We start from the raw sequence: 23,466 nt of genomic DNA, 5'->3' as shown, positions 1-23,466 counted from the left end.
TACAACATTCCACAGAGGTGGTATCTCCCCCTTATCTCCCCTTACTTGACATCCACCTCTTTGTCCATCAAAGGATCCTATGAGCCATGTCAAACAGATAATCATATAAGGAATTCCTACTCATTTTGCTAAAATACACACCATTTCTGTAAGATACTTCTTTCTACAAGAAGGAGATGGTCACTGATAGTAGGTGGGATGGTTTCCAAGAGATGCATTCAGGCAACTGTCCTCCCACTGGTGCAGAGACAGCAGTATGGGGGTGGCTCCTGTCCTCCTGCTCCTCTGCCTTTTGAGAACAGTTTTTCAGTTTCATAATGATTTTGCTGTGTGATCTTACCAGTGCACTGAAACCCTTTATTATTGAAAAATTTTCTGTAAAAAGGTACTAACACCTTTTTGAAGAGAGACTCACTGTAAGACTTAATTAAATGTTTGACAAGATTCTTTGAAACCCTTCAGTAGAAGCTGCCTTATTATAATTAAGAAACAGTATGGTTCAGATTCTCCTGCATCCTTAGAGAATCTATGGAAGCAGGCAGGAAAGACAAGAAATTGATGAGGATTTTCTTGTAAAATTTCTTCATCTTTGAATGCATATCTTATTTTACTTTAGACAATTAGCTGCAACAGGTTACTCATTAAAATTGTACGAGTAGGCCCTACTGATAGGTAGTGTCTCTCCAGTCTGTCTGCCTTGTACCTTGACTGTAGTGTGATCACTGATTTTTCAGACTGTTTGCTGATTCTTTGTTGGATTTTTGTGAAGACAATTCAGGTCTCCTCCTTCTTTTTCGAACTCATTTTTGTTCTTGATTTGATCTTTCTTTCTTATCTTTTTTTTCTGACTGATATGACTCAGAATGTAGGCAGTATTTTTAATGTAAAGATTGCTCAAATGAAAAGAAATAATTGACTTGAATATGACTATCTTTTTTTAAATGCATCCCTATGTCATAATCCTTTTTTTTGGCAGCCTATGTGCTGACATATCCACATTTTTGCCTCTCAATAATAGCATAGAATTTACATACATATTTCATATATTAGTTTCCTAATTCCTTCTTGCTTCTCTGTGAATTATCAATTTTATGTGCCTTGAAATAATTAACTTGTCACATGTACAGTAATTAGTTTTGTAAAACATCCATATTGATTGAATTGCAGTATCTTTAAGGCAACGTACTGTTTACAATACAAGCAGTTGTACAAGGAACAAACAAAAGCATTACAAGCACCAGACAAAAGGAAAACAGAACAAAGGTATTTGTTAGCTGCAGTAAGAGAAGTAAACACTTAGCAAACTAGTAAAGCTTTCTTTAAACCCAGAGAAACTAGCAGCTCAGATGAAATACAGAAAAAAACCCAACCCTTTTAAGATGGTACATGCCAGAAAAGAACAATATATAATATGATCTTTTGTTATAGAAAAGCAAGTGGCCAAGATATCTCTAGGACAAAATAGGACATGATTATTTCTGAAATATATATGTGGCTTCCACAGTGCAGTTGGCTTTGCATCTCCTCTGGTCTCCCTGTAGCTGCTGTCCCCACTCTCTGTTGGGAATGGTCCCTGGAACAAGCTGCTCTCCGATTGTGCCCTTGCAGTTTGGGAAACTACAGCTTGGCACAAGCCGGCAAGGGGCTGGGGAGCAAGCAAGCAGTCAAGCAAATGGTTGACCAGCTGGCCAGTGCCTGAGCTCATTTCCTGAACCTATTTTAATTAGGAGCATAGATGAGACCACTGAGATCTACTACTCAGTGCCTGGATTGGTGAGTGCTGTTTAGCCTGAGCCTTCGCATCACAAAGTCATGGGTTGCAAATGACTTATGACAAAGCCTCTTAAAATAGGACAATTCACCACTTTTGTCCAGTAAGCACTCTGACTCTTGCAGAACTAGTTAAATTTTAAAAAAACCCTAAAAACAAACAAAAAACCCCAATCAAACAAAAAAAAACACAACAAAAACCAAACCAACCCACGAAAAAGTGGTTTTGAAAAATAGGTTTTGGACTTAATTTTCCTTTATTTCACATACGTGATTTAATTCAAACTGGATTAGAGATGTGATTTCTTGGCCTCATTGAACTCACTGGAAGTTTTGCTCCAAGACTTTGGCTCTTAGGTTTTAAGGCAAAACTCAGTGAAATCAGTGGTAGTTGATTCCATGGATTCTGTGGGTCTGAAATGAGCCCTTTTTTCCTTTTTTTCTTTTTTATTGCTTATAGTGCTGTAATAAATTACTTCTACCGATTAAATATTTGCGTTACAATAGAGCTCTTATTTTATCAGGACAATAATTAACAGTCTAAGATAAAATATTATAGTTTTTATGCTAGCAGTTGGAGAGCAAACCCATGATTTTAACTGGGGGGGCTGTGTGTGTGTAATATTACACCATTCATTTTTCTATTCTGCTGTTCCTGTTATGTGGCATTATGGGAATTAAAATTTTAAAAGTTCGTGTATTTTCTCATAGGAAAAACAAGTTAACAGTTTTTCCTCAGAAGTCTTAAATAATCAATGCTTAATTATACAAAATATAATTTATAACATGAAAGCTGTAATTATTGCTTGTGTGACCTAACCAGTCTAATTTTGTTTCTTGTGTGATAGCCCAACAATTTAATCACACTTCCTCTTTGCATCTGAGTTGAAATAACGTATATTTTGCAGTATTTGGAATCTGGCCTCATTGAAATCAGCATCACTTCTTAGCAATAACTCTCAATAATTCTGAGATTAGCTCAGATATCTGCTGTACAAGTTCCCTTATTGTTATATTTTTAGAGCTCTAATTTCTGCTAATGATGGTTGCACAAAATCTGAGCATCTTCTGGTAGTTTTCCTTAAAACTTGCACCCTAGATTAACATACCAAAAGACTTACTAGTGATACAGAAGAGGTGTTTATAGACAATTTAGCAGCAATAGCAGGATAGCAACTTTCCCACAGACTGGGAAAAAATGTATTTGAAGACTCTGGCAACATTCAACATTACAACTTCTCATTTATTTTCTAATGTACTGTTACTCTCTTGAGGGTCAAATTCTGTAGCTCTTTCACATGTAAAGCTGTCTTTGATCTGGAAAGATGAATAACAGTTACAAAATATCTTCATCTCTGATCTTCTTGGCTTCAGTTCTAATTTTTTCTCTCATTCCTTTCTACCTTGCCATTCCCAAATGCTGTCTCATCATGTGCTACTTCACTGGATGACTTTTTAAGGTGTATGCTAATCTGCAAATGCACAACTATAAAATGTTATGACAGGATGCTGTGTTTACAAGTCAGTAATTACCTCATGTTCAAGACTAATCACATCCAGTCTTTGTACATAACTTTTTGTCGTTGCATAATATGGAGATACTAGAGGAAAAGAAATCTGACAAAAGAAAAATTATAAAAGAAAAAAATAACATCAAAGAGTGGGGGAGAAAGGAGCATTTAATATTCCTGGGAAAGCATTTAGGCACAAACACATTCCTGGGAAATTGAGCATCCCAGTGAGAACAAGACAGTGCAGTGAGGAGGGAAGGTCTTGCCCTGGTTCCCAGTGGGCCTGAGTAAGAAGGGAAGAGACAGTTGATCAGGGAATGGATAACTGCACCAACCGCAGAAAAATGCTGCAGGATATTTTATGCTCTGAGAAGTTTCCAGGTAAGTGGTAACATGGCCAGAATGACAATCTGGTCCTAATTCTTCCTTTTTTCATGGAGATTACAAAACTATATAGGCTTTATATAGGTCTCTGTTCTGTTCATTAACAGTTTTATTGTACATCTGAGAGACCATGGACTGGCAGAACTTCCTAACTCGCTTCCATTTATGCAGAAACATATTGCTATTTCAGATTAATGATGCAGAAGTAGTAATTATGTTTTTATAATGGTTTTCGGTGAGATTTCAGCTCTCTGTCAAAGAGTAATTTGTATGACAAGATACAGATAGAAACAAGACAGTGACTTGCATGTAATTTCTTAAACAAAGCCTACAGTAATCCTCAGGTTACTGTAACCTCTGCTGCTTTTTTTACCAAGAATATCTTTTGTTTCAGCTTGCTTTTTTTGTTTTTGTTTTCCCAAAAGATTAATTTCTTCTGCAAATGCACTGAAAAACATGCAAAATCGTTTTACATTTATTTATGACATAAAAATATATACAATAAATTGGTAGCAGAATTCTTGCCTACGTGCTACTCTGCTGATGTTCCCTAAGGCAAAATGGGAAAAGCTGGATAACCACTATAAAAATACTTCCACCATGATTCATTTGGATTGAAAATTCAATTCAAGTTGACTTTGTTTAACTCCTGCAAACATTTGGAAATTAAGTTTTAATCACTCAAAGGTTTGCAGAATGTGAACTTCAAATATACACATTTAAAATGTTCAGGTTCTTGGATGGTATTTAAGTTATATAGAATACAGAAATGCTTGTCACCGTAGGATTACTAAATTGCTGTGCCAGAGCAAAGATACAAAACCAGTTAAACAAATCAGATCAATAGTTGACAGCACCTTGTACATCTAGGGTGATGAATGTGCACAACTATTACTTAATGTGTATGTAAGGAGAGAAATATAAGTGCAAACTCTACAACCAAGAAGGAGGTCCTTCTGTATGATACCCCTAGAAATGATACATCAGGCAAGAAAAATGGGGGAGAAGGGCCTATAGACTGTAACAAGAACAGTTATTGAATAGTAAAAATACTTAAATTCCCTACTTGTCCACTTCCAGGATTTTAAAATGCTTGATTGCAAGAAAAATGCACAAAATCTTTGTCAGATTGATGTTTGTTTTTGGAGAGAAAGATGTGAAAGTAACTACATACCATTAAATTCCACTTAAGCTTTGCATACGCTACTAGGGAGTGCTGTGCAATAGGAGGAAATCTAATGAATGAAGCTATGACGCTGAGCACCCTTTGTCCGCACTATACGTACTTCATGAATTTAACTTCAGTCTTCATTTTTATGCTAGTCTGGTCCTGTGGACTGAGCAACAGTTAAGAGCTGGAGTGTACTAAGTGTGAACATGGAACACATCTGCTGCTTTAATGTCACTTGACAGAAATCCAGTTTATGTACTCTGCAACTGCTCCACAGTGTGAACAAAGCGTAGTGCATTGGGACAATTAGTTTTGCTTGGAAAGTGCACCTGAGACAAACTAAAGTGGCAACATGAATGCGCATTTTCATTCTTAGCTCTCTTCTTTGAAAATATTTTGTTTTAATAGTTCTATTACCTAGTTTGCTGCTGATCCTGCACTTAGAATTAAAGGAAAGAAGAGGAAAAAACTTATAGCAAACTTTTGATGTGCTTAATATACAATAAAATCAATTATTTTGATTGATTTAGCAAGGTGGGAACAGCTGAGAAACGGAAAGCTTGTTTTGAATGTTCTAAACAATCAATCAATAAATCAATCAATTTGCTTGGCACAGTGTGATGCGATGTCATTTACTTAAACTAAATGATGAGCTTGTGAGGGGTGTTTTGTCTGAGATGTTGTGTACCGGTGAGTCCAGATTAAACTGATGAAATCTGTGGGTGGCCAGTGTCTGTCTCCATCCCCACCACATGGTACCTCTCAAGTACTGCCTTAATTGTGGAGGGAAATGTCTCAATACCTGGATGGAAAGGAGCCTCCTACCTCTGTCAGGTCACAATTCTTTCTGTTGCAACTGAACTTAAGTAAATGGGATGGTTTGATGGCTCAGCTGCATTAACTTCCTTTTCCACTTAGCCTTCCTAGAACTGGGTAGAGGAGATGATTCTGCTTAGTCATAGAGCTACTGTCTGAAGGTGTCCTGTTGCTGCTTTGGAGGCTCCTGGGGGAAGAGCCATGGTGATAGGAAGGAGCTAGTGGCCCTCTTAGAACAGGGACTGTGACGTTTGCTTTCTCTTTCACTATGGAATTGCATTCATCTTACATTCAGCATGTGGCTACTATGAGCTTTATTGACATCGCAAACCTCCAATCAAAGTAGGGAAAATAATTATGTACTTATTAAAAAACATTTTAGGAAAAGTAACCATTCCTATTGATTAACAGACTATATTAACGTACTCAAGGCACAGGTCATTCTTTATTGATCCATGGGCATCTGAAACAATTTCACAGTGTTTAACTCTTTTGGTATTTTAATCATATCTTTTGCTTTATCTTTGAATTGGTAGGTATCGAATTCTAGGAATTTTTAGAGAGTAGTAATTTTCTGGATGACAATAACAATTTTTCATATTATTGCAACTAAATTGCAGCCCTTTCAAACTGTTAAGTTACTAAAACATAGAAGCCACTTTGTCATTGCCAGTGACAGATGAAATGCAAATTCCAATCATTTGTTGGGCAACTGCTAAAGGGTACTTGCCTACTACTTATTGGTGATGAGAAATTTCACTGGGAAATTTGCAGTCTCTGTGGCAAGACTTTAATGAGATAGTAAGGAAATGCAGCGCTCTGCAAAAAAGCTCTGCTTCTTTTCCTTTTTATTTTGTTGGTCCATTTATTGTAGTATTTGAGTCACTTAGTGGGCTAATACGTTCATTTTGAATTCATTGCCTACCAGAAGCTTTGCTGAAGTTTACAGTCCTCAAAATAGTCAATTCTCAATTACTTGGAAGACCAACATTCTCCATGAAAGTGTAGCAAAATGTAATTTTCCAAACCAGAACATTTTCACTAATGATATTCTATAGAAAAGATAAATATACTTAATCTAGAGTCCTGTGTTGTGTTGCCAGAAAGTGGCATGAAAAGGGCATAATAAGTCATGTAATGTCAGTCAAGCAGCAGGTCATAATCTTTTTCTAGCACTGAAGAGCATGGTAGAGAATGGGACGAATAGGATGCATTCTGCTTCAATGAACTATTTCTTCAAGTTACTGTTACCTGTTGGTAATGACCTCTTAATATGTCATCTACTATCGGTAAACAAGGCAGGATAGTTTTGGGGTACACTTCAAATTTCACTCACAGAATGCATCTAGGAGAATCCTTTCTGCCTCCTTTGAGATGTTTTGCCTTCAACCACTTCATGTGTGGGAAAAGGTTCCTTGCTGAAGTTGTATTTATATACTATACGTTTTTGGAAATTGAGAATGATTACAATATTTGTCACTTTCACAGTTAAAGGATTAGTCCTTCTGAAACTCTAAGCCTTTATGGAGAGCCAAGACATAAGTAAGTGGAATATTGCTATAGTTACCATTTCAGGTATCAAGTAACAGTATGAACACTGTGGATTTGAAGATCTTTTCTCTGACTAAATTAGGTAGCTTATTTGTCCTTGGGTGTCTTATAGTTTCCTGCAAGTAAGAAAAATATTGTTTCGTCTAAATCTATGCTGAAAGGATAGCAGCACTGTATTTGGAATTGTTCTAGGATTTGAACTCTGGTGATTTTATTTCCTTTAGTTTGGAAAACCAAATGAATAAGGTTATATTTTTAAGAATTTATCTCGGCTCCTGGAATGATGAACCTGCTGTCTCTGCCCTGTATATGCGATTCCTCTCTGAAGTCACTCTGGGCCTCTCAAACTCATTTTTTAGAAGGGCTTGACTGCAATTCATTTGTTTGGTTTCTGCTGAATTTTGTTAAAGTTGAAATTCAGATATTCATGTGGGATAGCTATGTGGATGCATTTCAGCACTGAATCTCTCTGATGTAATTTTTTCCATTATTTATCATTTTTTTAAAACATTGTATTTCAGTAACAGCTTTTCTGACTTGTTTCCAATCCATGTTTTCATTCATCTGTGTGTAATATGGTCACTGTGTTTAGAACCACAAAAATCACCATAGTTTCTCTTCTACATACAAGAGTTCAGTTATTGAAAAGGAAACCAGTACAGTTAGAACAGTAGAAGTCATGGACTATACAACTGCACAAGGTGAGGTATTGCTGGAAAAGAATATCCAGGTACTTTCATTTCCTGTGATGTAGACATATTATCTGTGTTTGTCTTTAAAGAAAAAAAGATTACATTATGTTACTTCCCATAATGGGGGAAAAAAACCCACAAGTGCTGTGACACAGCACTCAGGTGGTTCTCCATTTCCAGTATGCCTAGAGCTCCGTATGTCTCTGGATGGCACTCTTTACCTATGTTCCTCCTGAAATGATTAGCTCCTGTAAATATCAGGTCTTGTTAAGTGATCAGCCGAAATGCAAGAGCTCTTGGCAGCTCAAATCAAACAGAATTAAATATAAAATGGTTACTATCAAGAAAGAAGAAGAAAACAAAATGGATATGATATAAGATTATATTATTATAATAATCAAGAGAAATCAGACATGGAGAAAAAGGTGGGAAATTATAAAAAATTATCATCAATCAAAAAAATGAAGAACAGCTATTGCAAGTAACTGGTTCAAATTTAGCTTGAGGAAGAAATTTTAGAGTGACTGGAAAAACTTTATCTGTATCATCATTTTTTGACATTCAATCTGGTATAATAAGCTGGTAGTTAAACTATAGGAAAGGTAGCAGTTACAAGGATGTTAATAGCCACGTAGCGATTCCAAGCTTTGACTGCATTTTTGTGTTAGAATATTCTTTTCCTGCAGAAGCGTGTTTTTTCATTTTGAAGATTGTGAATTTGTAAAGGGAATCTCTGCTTAGCCTTTGACAAATAAATAGAAGCTATTTAAGTGTTAGTTAAGAATGACTCATGTTTGTTATAAAGGTAATGGGAAAACCTCATACATTTTAGGCTAGTTTGCACTAATTTAGAGTTTGACACTGTTCTAGAACTTCATGAAGTATTAAGAAAATATACAGAAAGTAGAAGAAGATAGGAACAGCAAGTATTGATGAATTGAAAAGTTAATATGGAAAATACTGAGGGTTAATAAGATAAACTAAATGTTCATTTTAAATTTCTAGAACACAGGAAAAGGCATGAGAACTGAAAAAGTTCTAAAAAAGGCAAAGGGCATGAAACCCGGATCCTATAGAAATTTTGTTATGCAGTCTGAGGGGAGCTAGAGTGGTCCCATAAAGGCCACTCAGAATGGATAGAAATACTGTAATTTTTCCCTTCAGTACTTCAGTTAAAAATTTGTCAAATTGCATTTTTAGTTGGGCTTCAAAGGTCACCTTGGATGTTTATTTTTCTTCCCCCTCCACACTCATAGCCAGCCATACTCATGTCCCTACATGGATTCACATCTTCCCTTAAAAGTCTATGCAAAGCTGAAAGGAGACTAGAATGAATTAATATGGACTATAAACCTAGCAATGGGGTGCCAATTTGCATCTCTAACTTTACCATTCTGTTTAGAGAATGTGTGTCCTGTGAAATGGAGCTTAGCAGAAGATGAGTTGGTTTGAAGGCAGGTAATATGAGAAGGAAGAAATATTAGGAGGAAGAAATAAATACTTTGAAGAGTTAAAGAATTTGTCTACTATGCCTTCAGGTGATGGCATTTGCTTCCAAGAACTAAGACGTGTGTAGTTCTGGTGTCATGTTGATGTTCTCATTTCCTCTGGATATTTGAAGTTATCTAAAGTGCTACCATCCAAGTTCAGCAAGCATGAAGTCCATCCCATGAAGAGCTGACAGAGTGTTCCAGAAGACTACGTTTTTGTTGCTCTGAGTATAGAAAAAATGGTCACAAAGGCCCTAGTTCAGTGGGTTGTAGAGCAGCACCAATTTCATGATCTAATAATCTGAAAAGAGCGTTATACACTTGTGCTAGGCACTCTACATTAACTTTTCATTTTCTGTTTGATGCAAGCCACAGTGCAGATGCTGATCTATCACCTTTCTAATGGGGTAAGGCTCTGCTACCTCATGCACTGATTTAGGTCCTGTGGCCCACTGTGGCAGCTTTGATCATTCAGTATCTTACCAGTAGCCAAATAAAAAATGGTTTATTGCTTCTGGGGCTCAATAGCTAATGCAGAATAGTAGAGATGAGCAGGGTCATTGTCTCCTTAACAGCAAGAATGACACCAAGAACACTCTCACAAAAGAAATAGAGGAGAATCTTAGGTATTTTGGAATCATATTTTTATGACTCTTCAACTTTTGCATTGAAATGTTTCTCAAAAGAATAAAATAAGTAGGGGAAAGCCAAAGGTAAAACATAGCAGCTTACCTGAAAACAACAGCCAACAGTTTAAATGTAAATGTAAGATTATATTGCCTACACTTTCAGAAGAGGAAGTAATTTATGGTGAATGGATGTGGGAAGCTTCAACTGTGGTTATGCTGGAGGCATTAATCTCTCTATTTGGATAGCCAGAATCCGAAACAGTACACTTAGTTGTGGCTTACACCTAGTGGTTTTGATACCTTTGGAAAAAAGCATCAAAAACTAATTCAAAGGCAGACTTCACAAAATGAAAAAAATATTTATTCACTGTGTTTCCTGGTTTAAGTTTGTTGAACTTACATCTTGGCTATAGGCAAAATACTTATTCACTCTTCCATGTGTTAATTTCGAACTTTATCTTTCCCAATTTAGATCCAATGTCAAGGTTGAAACTCTGTGCTACGTTCAGTAAAAATTTGCAAAAGACTTGCCAATTTCCTTGTACTCTGCTGACAATCTCATTAATTCTATGAAAAAAAATACATAATCTCTGCTTCTGATTTCTAATTTAATTACATAAAATAATGTCTTAAATGAAAGGTCCAAACCAGATAACACAAAGAATGTAATTCATCTCACCACTGATAATGAAAAGGCAAACACCTAACAGGTGTTATCTCATTAGTAAATATTAAAATCGAGTGAGAATCTCATTTTCATTTAAAGGACAACAATAAAATGACTAATACAGAGTCAAGCAATCCACTGTGGATTCCATCAGTTGATTACCTGAATAATGTTGTTTTCTTTATCTTTTTAGAGATTCAACACACTGTTGTGCATAAAATCATTGTGTCTGTGAACACAGAAGAGTACAATCTCCAACTAAAATTTTATAGGGAAGTTAGGTAGGTGGTATCTAATCAGCCAGGAAGGAATTTGGGTAGAAGATCCCTACTCTTGCAAAAAGTGCTACAAGGTTGCTAAAGAGAACGTGCTGTCAAGACTTGTTCTGTAATTCATTCCAAAGCACATCCAGGAGCATGATGGTAATAGGATGTTAGCTCAGATCTGAGTCATATCTCCTACCAAATCTTCATTTTCTGTGAGACACAAGTATTTTATACAGGTGTCCATCAAGGGGCTATTTTGATGTGATTGAGATTAACTTAACATGTAACATGATTTTATTTAGTGATCCCTCACTATAAAAACCAAGCAAGGTTCATAATACATGTAAAAAAAATATTGCTTTTGAAATAACAATTAAAAGCATGTGCCTCTTATGGAGCCCAAAATAAGATCAGTGTCTCTTGCAATTGAAGAGCATGACAAAACCAGCAAGTTTAAAAGCAGAGAGTTACAGCGTTAAGGCTTGGAATATCAGAGCTGAGAAAATAGTTGGACATTTTCTATTATACTGATTAGAAAACGTAGGGTTACATATACTTTCAGAGTTCCAATCTGCATTCGTAAAAAGGGATTACAACATTATACAGAAATTATAAGGGACAATGCAATAGACTGTCAGCAGTGTTAATTTCCAACATTACAGCTATTTGTCTTTGGTTGGGTTCTTAATGCTATTTAAACAAATAGAGTTCTTTCCCCACCCTCCATGTGATTCTTCCTGCTACAAAGAGCCTTTTATTTAAAAAACTCCTCAATGATTACAGAACACATTTATTTATTATTCAGATGGCTCATTTATTAAGAATAAATAATTTAAATATATTTTCTTCTGTTTAATTAACACATTAGCAGTTGCAGCATATATGGAAAGTAATGTTTATATTTACACTCATTTCTCAGGCTGTTTGTTCTATTCTATGTGACGGCCACCCTACTTATTTATTAAAAGCTCCTGACCTGAATAAGTCTCTAGAGAAATGCTTGCAAACTTCTAGAGAGGAAATGAAACCCATGGTAGCAGTAGCAAAATGCTACATCATTCTGTTCAGGTCCTCTAACGTTCAAGGCAAGTTTAAACCCATGGAGCAAAAGAACAAATAAGCAGGAAGGCCCTAGGCCTAGTTCAAACTTGTTGTAAAGAAGCATAAATTACATCAGTGTCGTTGCTGCTGCATTTGGCGCACACAAAAACTATTACTTTATATGACTAGAGAAAAGAAATTTTACTTCCATTCTATTGAAAAAGTGGATACTTATTTCTCTACTTGATTGCAATACCATACTTTCATGTAGCATATTAAAATGCACGCTCTATAATGCTTTTAAATGTATTTTCTTCTTTAAAATGGCAGATATGTTCCTCTCCCTTTTGTTTTCCCAACAGGAAAACATATTGCCATTTTTTTGGTAATACATACATTTTAAATGTAATCAGATTTAGATTCCTGTGCTGTATTTTTTTTAAACTATATAGTAAGTTTAACATTGTTTGAATCATGGTTTTAGGCATCCAATCAGATTATGTGCTTCCCATTTTTGGTGTTATGCAAACATAGAACAATATCCTAAAATAAAGCAATAAAAACCTGCGAACCTGAGACCCTGATCCTATAATGAATGCTATAATGGGGTTTGCTATAGGATCTGCATTATGTATATTTATGGACTGAAATCTTTTGTATGGATGACAAAGTGATTTTTATAATGTTGAAAAAGAATCTTCTTTCATGATTTCCTTTCTTTTTGATGCTTAAGTTGTTTTTTAATTAATGGAGTCTAATGCCCTTAACAATAGCATAATACACTTTGTACCTGAATATTGCTGCTAAACTGTCTCTTCTTTATTACTTAGGAAAACTGATACTCACCATGATATTATTAACTTTTATTCAGAAAACATGATCATCATGATATTAAAACTCCCAGCTAAATACCTGATAATCATGAGGTAGGGTTGACCATGACCTTGGAGCTACCCAGATTTCTTCAGCAAACTCTGTCTGTCAGGGTTAAATCCCCTCCTCCAGCAGTGTCTTGAATCCACCCTGGAGAAATTATGATAAAAATAATCTTTACATCTCTAGACTCAAATGGATCTTTCTGATTGACTGCCTCTGATGCCAGGTCCATGTCAATAATTCTCAGTGAATGCATGGCTATGACCTTTTCCCCCTTGTTTTAGAATTTCTATTTTACAAGACGAATAAAACATGTCAGAACAAAGTGGTCGTTCTAGACACGTGAATGGATGGATCTCAGGTCAGAGGTAATCCTTCAGCAAAGTCCTGCTTGAGACTAAATAATACATTTCCCTACTGTAATCGTTCTGTCACAAGCGTATAGAAGTGGAAATGGCAAGATACACTCCTTCAATTACACAGTGATTAGGCAGAAAGAGTAAGATGAGTAAAGGATTTTCAACTTGCTTTCTTTAACCCTGGTAAAGGCTGTAGAAGCCAATAGACACACCTAGTTGCAAAGCAGCATAAAATGTAGGACTTAATGGCAATTACTTACTTTAAATTTCTCCTTAGTGCTACATCATCATTATTGTTTGCAAATATTTCTATCCATCTACATCCATCACTTGTATAAGACACCACCAGAAGACTGTAGAACACCCAGGCTGTCAAGTCAACAAATAAATACAATCAGGTAAAAGGAGAACAGTTTTTGATTAAGGTACCACAGCAGAAATTAGTTTTTGATTCTGACACCAATATAATGTTATCTATTGGTGAAGTGTCTTCATCTTTTGTACTTCAGCTCCCTGCCTGTGGAATGGGGTAACACTTGTCATGTTTCATTTCTGTTATCTGTCTTATTTATTTAGTCTCTAAGTTGGCTGAGAAGAAAGATGCATCTTCCTGTACAGCATCTACCTTGCAAACCCACTTTCTAGATACCACCACCAAATCAGTTATATTATGGATTGTTAGTAGTAGGTTAATTCTTAAAAAGCAATATTTTCTAATTTTAGCTTCCTCAAATTCTTGCTAGTTCACTGTATGAAAATACTCTCCTCTGAATTTTGTTGCTGTGTTTATATGTACACTATTTTAATGTTAGCCCATAGGTCTATTTCTAACCTTTCAGCAAGTGGGATATTGCATTACAGACTTCTGCTGCTGCTTGTTACATAGCTACTCTTTTTTTCTTTTTTTTTTTTTTTTTTTAAATCAACAAACTAATAGCCTGTAGATCTTAAAGTTCCTTCTATGCCTTTGCAGTCTTTTGCAGTCTGACTGCTATAAATATGGACAATTTTGGCCAGGACCACATGGATTTACCCTGTAATTTCCATTCATGTTGATAGTTAAACCTCTCTGTACTACATTTAATATTTGCCCCCAGGTGATGGACACTTGGGTACTCAGCACAGCAGTGCACCTTTTAAAAAAAAATCAGCTGCAGTGTACATGGCTGGTTTCACAAGACAGGTAGTGGTGTGCTCCCAGCTGAGTATCAGGAAGCACGGTCAAGCCTTGTATCATGCACTGAAAGTGCTTTTGAGCTGTTTGCAGGAAACCCTTACTGTGCATACATAGCAAACATTGTTTTGGAACATTTAACACTTTGGGGATGGAGGAGTTTCCTCCTGACTAACAGAAGTGACATGATAGCTGAACTCATCAAAAAATCCTGTTCTGCACAAACATGAGAAACAACTGAATGCTGGCAAAAAATATTCTTTCTGTGCATAGTTGTCAGGTATGCCAAATTATTTTACTGCTGATTTTCCCTAATTTTTCTTTATGCCTGTTCCATTCTAGCTCACAATAGAGATTACAGGAAAGCAGATTCCATAACTAATTAGATGAGCAACAATAAAGAGCATTAGAAGTCTGTCCCAACTGGTGTAACTTGAAAATTTTTTGTCTGGATGAAGTGGAAGAGTAAATGTGTATTTCCAGTCTCATTCTCTAGCAGGTGAAGTGTTACATCTTAAGTTTGGAAAAGGGCTCGAGGAGTTCTCACTGTGTCCCATCCTCCTTTTTCTGTGTATGTGGTTGGAAGGAGGAGGAGGGAATCTAACCTTCCATCTACTCGAAGTGATTTGCTCAGTGAATCATGCTTCTAGCAATGCATATAGAAAAAGGTAATGGAAAGGAATAATGGTAAAGACCCAAACTGAAAATATTTTACCCAATGATTGTGATGTCTTCTAAGTGTTACATGGGGTTATGTAGAATGGACCCTAGTCTTGCTCTTTGGTACCTATTACTCAACTAACACTCCTACCATTTCATTAAAGCAGCCTGAACTTGTCTTCTCTCAGAATGGCAACCCTCACAAAGTCAAGTGATTAACAAGCAGATGTTAGAGCCGCAATTCTGCTGTACTTGCTTTGCAGAGCTAGGTGGCTTGGATGAGCAATTTATGGGATAGAGCACAAGACAACACCTGAAGCAGGGAGGGGACCCTGCAATAATTCCTTGTAGCTCTTACAGCCCGTATGTAGCTGCAATCTTACAACTAGTATAGCTTATACTCTTACAGTGAGTGTGCTCACATTTGTCTGTGCTTTCCCTCCAGCATCTCTCAGACACCTGCAGTCCTGAATATGAGTCTCACCTGGGTGTAATTTCGGACACCCCACCACACAGCTTTCCTTGCCTGCACAGCCCCCTCCCGCACCCCTCCCAGCCTTGCCAGGCCACTTGCCATCTCTGGGGGTTGAAGTCTTGCCTGGTTCCCGTTCATTCCTCCACTTTACCAAAACCCATTGGTAATTTGTCCTCTTCCTCCAACAAAATCACTTCACCTTCTCCTCCCAAGCTTTCTTCGTACCTCGGGTTTCCGAGGTTTCCTATTTCTCCTCCAAATTGACTAAACTGTTGCTTCATCTTCTCGGACTGTTCCCTTCTTCCAGGCACCACCTCTTCCTGCCCTGGTGCCCTTTGCATCCTTCACCAAAGCCTCTTCCTCGCCGTCCCCCCTCTCCCACCGCCGGCCCTTCCCCACCTCCTCCCTCGCTGCGCCCTTCCTGCGCCCCCGCCCTGCCCGCGCGGGGACAGGCGGCACCTGCACGAGCAGGTGCGCGAGCCCGCCCCGCCCCTCCCCTCAGAGCCTGGCCCGGCGGCGGCGGCGCTGCCCCCTCGGCAGAGCCCGGCGCCCCCCGCCTCCGCTCATGAATATTCACACCTCCCCTCCCCGTGACGTCGCCGCGGTCCCGGGGCGGGCACCGGAGCCGCCCCGGTGCTGGCAGTGAGGGCGAATGACGGCGCGGCGGCAGCCTGCTCGCTCCCGCCCGCCCGCCGCCTCGCCCCGCAGACAGCCGCCGGGAGCCGCCGCGCAGGGCGGCGCGTCGCGCGCGGAGGGCCGGCGCCGCGGCGGGGATGCGGCGGTGCTGCTGCAGCTGCTGCTGCTGGGGGCCGGCGGCGGTGCTGCTGCTGCTGCTGCTGCTGGGACCGGAGCCGGGGCTGGGCAGCCTGCTCGCCGCCAAAGGCAGGTACCGCGGGCGGCGGCCCCGGGGCGGGCGGGAGCGCGCAAGTACTTAGGCGGCGGGGCGGTGGGGGGGACGGCGGTGCCCCGGCTCGGGCCGGGGGTCGCGGGGCCGGGCGGCCGCTCTGCCGCGGGGTCTGAGGGGAGCGGTCACCCCGTGGCGGGGGGCGCGCCCCTCCCGGAGAGGCGGCGAAGCAGAAAGTTTGGGGGGGGGGGCGGACGAGCGGGAGGGGGCGTGGGGCCACGGCGCTGGCGGCTGCGCCCCGGCCGCTTCCTCGGCGGGTTCCCGGCAACTCGTTGCCCGCTACTTTTTCGGGCGTGCCCGGTGGCGGCGGGGAGGGGGCCGCTGGAAGCGGCTGAGCTGAGCGGGCGGGGCCGCTCCGGGAGTCCGGCGCGGGTGGGAGCCGCGGCTTGGCAGGTCGCGCGTGGGTCGGGGTCTCCCGCTTAAAGGGAAACGGTCCGGGAGGGCTGGAAGGAGGGAGGCGGGAGCAGGCGACGGCGGCTGTGAAGTTTTGTGGGAGGCCGTGGCATCAGGCCACCGGAGCGTCCGCGCCCCGCTTCCCCGCTAGCCCTGCCGCTTGGGCAGAGGCGCGGGCTGCCTCGGGGATGCCGAAAACTCGCCGTTCCGCAGCGCTGCCCCCCGCGGCGGGGCCCGGCACCCCCGCGCCTCCAGCGCGCCCGCCGCCCGCTCGGAAGGGCTCTGGGCTCCCAGGTGTCAGGGTCGTCTTTCCTTTGGTTTACTTTTTCTTTGGTATTGTTTTCTTGCAGGTCTGGTCTGACTTTTCTAGCCCCGAGTTTTAAAAACTTAGTTTTGAGAACTCTGTCTCAGTTTGTTTTAGATTACCTAAAAGCAGTTTTAGTCTTCTTACTTTTATAGGAAGCTTTGCCTTTTATTGTGCGTGTGTGTGTGGGAGACAAGGGAAGACTTGAGTGTTTGGTTCTTTTTTGTTTGTTTGTTTTCTTAAAAAATAACTGCATGAGTCCTAACTGTGAGAGGAAACTGATTCTTTCCAGCAAACATTGCCTTAACTTTCTTTAGATTAACCATATGAATAGCAGAAAGTAACTATAGGAAATTGCTACTTCTGTTACTAACCCACCCTGTACCTTGAGGTCCTGGTGGGATACAATGTTTTCCGGGCAGATTAACTGTGTGATACAACAAATAACGTGGAACATTTTGATGGAGGGGAATTATTTTCTACCTGTTTACTTTCTCATGTATTTTAACATAATTATCTCCTTTGTACGGATCTTTTCTTTAGACAAGCATGCGAGTTTTTAGTTGGTGGGAGATGTCTTTTTAAATGCTGCAGGTAGTTCATCAGACAAATCGGAGTTGTTTTCTTGGGTTCCACTTTGTGTTTGACCGCTGGAGGGCTGCAAAGAGCATTTTTGGATAACTAGCCACAATTTACCAGTATTTAGTATTTAAAAATAGACATTTTAAGGGTACTTATATTGATATTGAAGTACTTTAAGTTTTCACGTAATATTTTATATACCTTGTTTCTTAAAATTAGATATCATCAGAGACCATAATACAGGATTAATAAATGAAATGACATATCTTGGCACTGTATGAAATTGATATCTGATATACTCTGTAGACTCTTCCTTCCCTCCCCACCTCTCCCCAGCATTTTGTGGGTATCACACACACACACTTGAGAAACTTGGTACTGTAACCATAAACTTGACTTTTAGCTTGAAGGTGGGTGCTTTCTGTCTGGAGATGCACGTAGATGTATGTACAAAGCTTCAGGTGCTTTAAGCATCCTGTTATAGAGAGTAGCAAGGACAATCTAAGATAATGATTCCAAATCTCATCTTATCTCATCTACCTTGCTGCACTCTGCTGCTTCTCATTTCAAAAACAAAACCAATGCCCCCCTCCTTTCTCCACATGTTTTTGGGGATGGGGAGAAGGCTTACAGAAACAGTCCTGGCTCTCGCCATTCACTCAGAAAATGACAATTCATTTCACAAAATATCTCTGGACTGAAAAAAATTGTTTACTCTCCATAGAAAAGAAAAAAACAAGACTCTCTAAAATTTTTCCATGGAAAAACAAACATAAGAGGTATTGTCATAATGTTTAGTAGGTGGTCAGTTACAGAACTTAATCTGTGTATTAAATATTCATATACAATTTATGGCTTTGTTAGCTTTCTAGCAGGTTGTTGACCCTGGGATCTTTATCATAGGTTCCAATAAAATCACCGTTTTGGACAGAAAAATGGTTTCTTTAAAGTATTTTCAGACAGCTTTGTTCAATAAGACGAAGGGGCACACTTTTTGCATGATTGGAATTGCATTAATGATGTCTGGAAAGTGAACTGTCTCTCATGGTTCTCAGTTATGTAAAATAGAATGTGCAGAACGGTAAGAATATTATTTTTTTTTTAGCACATTCAAAATTTATAGGTGCATGTAGTTGCAGATAGGGAGAAATACTACCTGCAGCATTTCACTTTTTCTTCCTGTTTCTTCTTAAATCTGTGCATAAGGCTGATCTCTTAAATTATTTACTATCTTATTCTAGTATGCGTTATTAAACTACTCAGTGAAGTCCTAAAAAGGTTGCCATATCCAAATTCCTTGTGAGACCCAATTAGTCAACTTTTCTACTATGACTGTATTTGAACTTCATCATTAACATAAACATCATTTTAATCTCAATTTTTAAGTACAGCTGAAAGCATCTTGATCTGAATAAGAATATTTGATTACAATTAAATTAATTACATGGGCAAAACTTGAAGTCTTAGTCATTCAGGACATTTCCAAATCAATGGAACATTCAGTCCCACTTGGCAAGTCTATTATGTGAATACATCTGATATGACTATCAGCAGTAGAAAAACAACTAACCCAGGGAGACAGAGCCAGCATAGTCTGCATAAAAGAAAGCTTAAAGCCTGGGGGGAAGAAATTGAAGGAAAATCTTTGAGAACATGCTAGACAAATCCAAGTGTCTGAATTTTTCTGTATAATGCTATGGTTTCTTGTAAACTTTTTTTTTACAGTAAATAATCATGAAATACTTTTCCATATCAGTTCAAAGGAGAGAGATAAAAATAAGAACCTTCTCTTCATCCTCATTCAAAATACATGAGAAGTAACGTTTGGTGCACTGCTTAGATCAGAAGATGGGGGATGGTGCTCACCAAGAAACCCTGGAAAACACATGTAAATGGCTTCATATTTCTATTTTCTCATCAGTAAATGGAGATAGGAATATTCTTTTTTCACGAATACTCTTTTTTAAGTGTTGATTGAAAAGTAATTCATGAAAACTGACTCTTCTGTCTCATAGGATAAAAGATTCATCTGATTATGAAGTCTGGGTGTCAAGATAATGAAATGATTCAGAGGTCTCAAAAGACAAAAATCAGAGTATTTGATAACTGCTTTGGTATTCAGGTATTTCAGTATCAAAGACTGACAACTATATTTAAGTTGTCATTACGAAGCTAGAGAATGTTTGCCAGCTGTAATCATATTGTTACCAATTTTAATTGCGTTATTTGGAAGGCTACCAGAACTGGGAACCTAAGAGCTTCAGAGCTTTCAAAGCATATTTCAACTGTAAGCAAAGCATGTGCCACTTAAAGAACACCCTGCAAGGTATGTCTTTTGTCACCAAACAATAAGTGTCATAAGAGCAGTGCGGAGTCATAGTTTTGTTGGCTTTTTTTTTTTTTTTTCTTGAAGTGACAGCCCTTGGAGTTCAAATTCAGTATCTCTATCTGGATAGACCTTCTCACGGCCAAACTGTACACTTGAAAGTGGCCTCAGTTTTCTTTTTTCACCCTTTAAATATTTGGAAAAGTGTGTGAAAGCTGATTAGAAGCTCTCAGAGGCACTGTCACCTTGTTCTGATTGTTTACTCTTTAACTGAAAACTTCTGTTGATGATCCAGTACTCCTCTGCATCCCTTAGGTGTTAAAAAAACAGAGTGCAAGTTACTGGTTTTATATAGTTATAGTTTGGTGTGTGTTACGAAACAATGTTATTACTAGGGCTCTTGCAAATGTTCATGACTATGTTATTTAATATCTGATAAAAATGTTAGAGGGTAAATTTTCTCCTACACTTTTGTGTATCAGAGTTTCTATGTCAGATTGATAGGACAGTTTGGAAAAGTAACTCCAAACCTCTAATTCCAGCTTCAGATACACTTCCTTTCCTCCCTTTGTACGGATATTCTTGGCCTCCTCTTGGTCCTCGTTTTGACTTAGTTGCCTCAAAGTGGTTTGTTTCTGTTCCTTTTGTTTCCAAGAAAGGCGGCAAATAGCTTGCCTGGCTCCTATAGAGTGTGAGCGGTGTAGCTAGCACTTCATTTAGTAGAGAGAGCTTCCCTACTGTGAAATAAGTAATGGGAAAATGAAAGATAAAATGCATTGTTTCTATAGCAAGCTAATTGCTAATGTCAGGTGTAGTTCCCTGTTGTCCATAGCCTATTTTTGCAAATATGGCAGATAATCAAGTCCTGATACTTAAAACATGTTTAATGTTACTTATTGTTGTGTAAGTGTAATTTTAAAAGAGAAATTTTAAAACCCAGTAGAAGTGAGATTTGGCCTGGCTCAAATTTACCGTTTTTTTGTGACCATAAACTAAGTATAGCTCTTCTCGGAGACTTTTTTTTTCCCCCTCTGGTATCCTTAAAAAAGAGCAGTCTGAAAATAACAGATAGGGGATACGTACAAAAGGATCCTGGACTTAACTGTGGCTTTCCTAGTGATTGTCCTCAAATGGCAGTTTCTCAATCTCTCTAATATCTTATCACTTTTGATCTATTAAACAAAATCTAACAGAAAAAAAAAAATCTTTAAAACAGTTGCAATCAATTTTCACAGGATACTTTAGAGGACAGTAACAGTTGAAAGGTAAATTCCTTATTCAAGGTTCAGACGGAGAAAAATCTTTGGTTTTGGATGTTGCACTTGAAGTAGAATTTGGACCTGCTGGAGTTGGTTCCAACAGAGAACAGTGAGATTGGTAAGTTTAGAAAAACTGACCTGACATGCTGAAGGAGTTGTGCTTAACTGAAGAGGAATTGAGGAACATGCAAACAGTTTTCAGGAATATAAAAAGCTCCTGCAAAGCAGAGAGGAAATCATGCGCTCCATGCTCTTTGTGCGTAGGACCAGAAGTAAAGAGCAACAGGAAAGATTCAGGGTAGACTTTAGGAAAAGCTTCTCTTATATTTTAGTGCCTTTAACTGGAGAGCCGTAAGAAGTAGTTGGAACAATGTTAGCACATATAATAGACTAGACTTTTTGGTAGGGAGGAGAATGGATGCAGTGACCTCCTAAAGTAATCCTAAAACCTGAGCTTCAAACTACGCAGAAAACACTGCAGTGATTTTGCTACTGGAGAAAGAAAACAATTGGAGGCAATATGGACATTTTATTGAATGTTTTATCACCCAAGATGCTTCTTCAGGCACCTTGTACCATTCCTTGGCCTCTCTACGGATGCTGTCTGCAGACTAGCAGCTCTCCTTCAGTGGCAGCTGCTGCAGCCGTCCCTCTTCAGGATATTCCCATGCTCATTTGTGTGTTCTTCTAGATAAACCCCTTCTGTCCTCAGAAGGTACAGTGTCTGACAACTGTGTGAAGTAGTATCTCCTGCTGTTCTCTAGAGTAGTCCACTGAATCACAGTCTAGAAACAGGTGTTTGAATCAAACATATGGGATGTTCACATCTTTGATACCAAACAAACAGGCAACTTTATTCAGCTGTATTGGGTTTGTGTGGCAAGGTTTTGTAGTGGGGGAGATACAGGGGTGGCTTCTGTGAGAAGCTGCTGGAAGCTTCCCCCATGTCCCACGGAGCCAATGCCAGCCAGCTCTAGGATGGACCTGCCACTGGCCAAAGCCGAAACCGTCAGTGATGGCGGTAACACCTCTGGGATAATGTATTTAAGAAGGGGGGAAAAAAACCTGCTGCAGAACAGCAGCCAGAGAGTGGAATGAGAATATGTGAGAGAAACAACTCTTGCAGACCCCAAGGTCAGTGCAGAAGGAGGGGCAGGAGGTGCTCCAGGCGCCGGAGCAGAGATTCCCCTGCAGCCCATGGTGCAGCCCATGGTGAGGCAGCTGTGCCCTGTGCCCAGGGAGGTCCATGGGGGAGCAGAGACCCACCTTGCAGCCCCTGGGGGACCACACGCCAGAGCGAGTGGGTGTCCGAAGGAGGCTGTGACCCTGTGGGAAGCCGGCGCTGGAGCAGGCTCCTGGCAGGACCTGTGGCCCTGTGGGGGACCCACGCTGGAGCAGTCTGTACCTGAAGGAAGGCACCCCATGGAAGACCTATGCTGGAGCGGTTTGTGAAGAACTGCAGCCCACAGGAAGGACTCACATTGGAAAAAGTTTGTAGGGGACTGTCTCCCATGGGAGGGACCCCACACTGAGCAGGGGAAGAGTGCAAGGAGTTCTCCCCCTGAGGAGGAAGGAGTGGCAGAGACAAGGGGTGATGAACTGACCACAACCCCCACTCCCTGTCCCCCTGTGCTGCTGCAGAGGAGGAGGTAAAGTCAGGAGTGAAGTTGAGCCCAGGAAGAAGGGAGGAGTGTGGGGAAGGTGTTTTAAGATTTGGTTTTATTTCTCATTATCCTACTCTTGATTTGACTGGTAATAAATTAATTTCCCAAAGGCAAGTCTGTTTTGCCTGAGATGATAATTGGTAAGTGATCTCTCTCTCTCCTTATCTCGACCCACGAGCCTTCTGTTATATTTTCTCTCTCCCCTGTTTAGCCGAGAAGGCTTTGGTGGGCACCTGGCATCCAGCCAGAGTCAACCCACAACATCAGCTTATCCCCAAACCCTTCTCTACAGGAGAAGCTGCAGGGTGTTGGAGGTGCTAAAGCTTCAGATGGATTCAGCAAATGATTGTACAGCTTCATGAAAGAAAAAAAAAAAAGTAAAATCCAACATGTGCATAAAACACACAGGCACAACCTCTTGTTGAAGTGGTCTTATGCAACCTACTGCTGGAGGCTGGGAGACTATCCAGGAGCAGTACTGTATGTGTGTTTTTTCTCTTCC

At 39.8% G+C, this 23,466-nt stretch overlaps 1 protein-coding gene across 1 annotated transcript in view; it reads left to right on the top strand.

The window, feature by feature from the left end:
- The first annotated feature begins 16,203 nt into the window (after positions 1-16,203).
- Positions 16,204-23,466, top strand: part of CLSTN2 (calsyntenin 2) — a 397,862-nt gene continuing 390,599 nt past the window's right edge. Inside the window, exon 1 of the mRNA XM_074877726.1 lies at positions 16,204-16,414. Coding sequence (XP_074733827.1) covers positions 16,306-16,414 — 109 coding nt within the window. The 5' untranslated portion in view covers positions 16,204-16,305. The remainder of the gene's footprint in view (positions 16,415-23,466) is intronic.

This window comes from Strix uralensis, chromosome 9 (assembly GCF_047716275.1).
Source record: "Strix uralensis isolate ZFMK-TIS-50842 chromosome 9, bStrUra1, whole genome shotgun sequence".
Taxonomy (NCBI): Eukaryota; Metazoa; Chordata; class Aves; order Strigiformes; family Strigidae; genus Strix; species Strix uralensis.
Note: the sequence above shows the minus strand (reverse complement) of the source record. Positions and strands in the feature narration are given on the sequence as shown.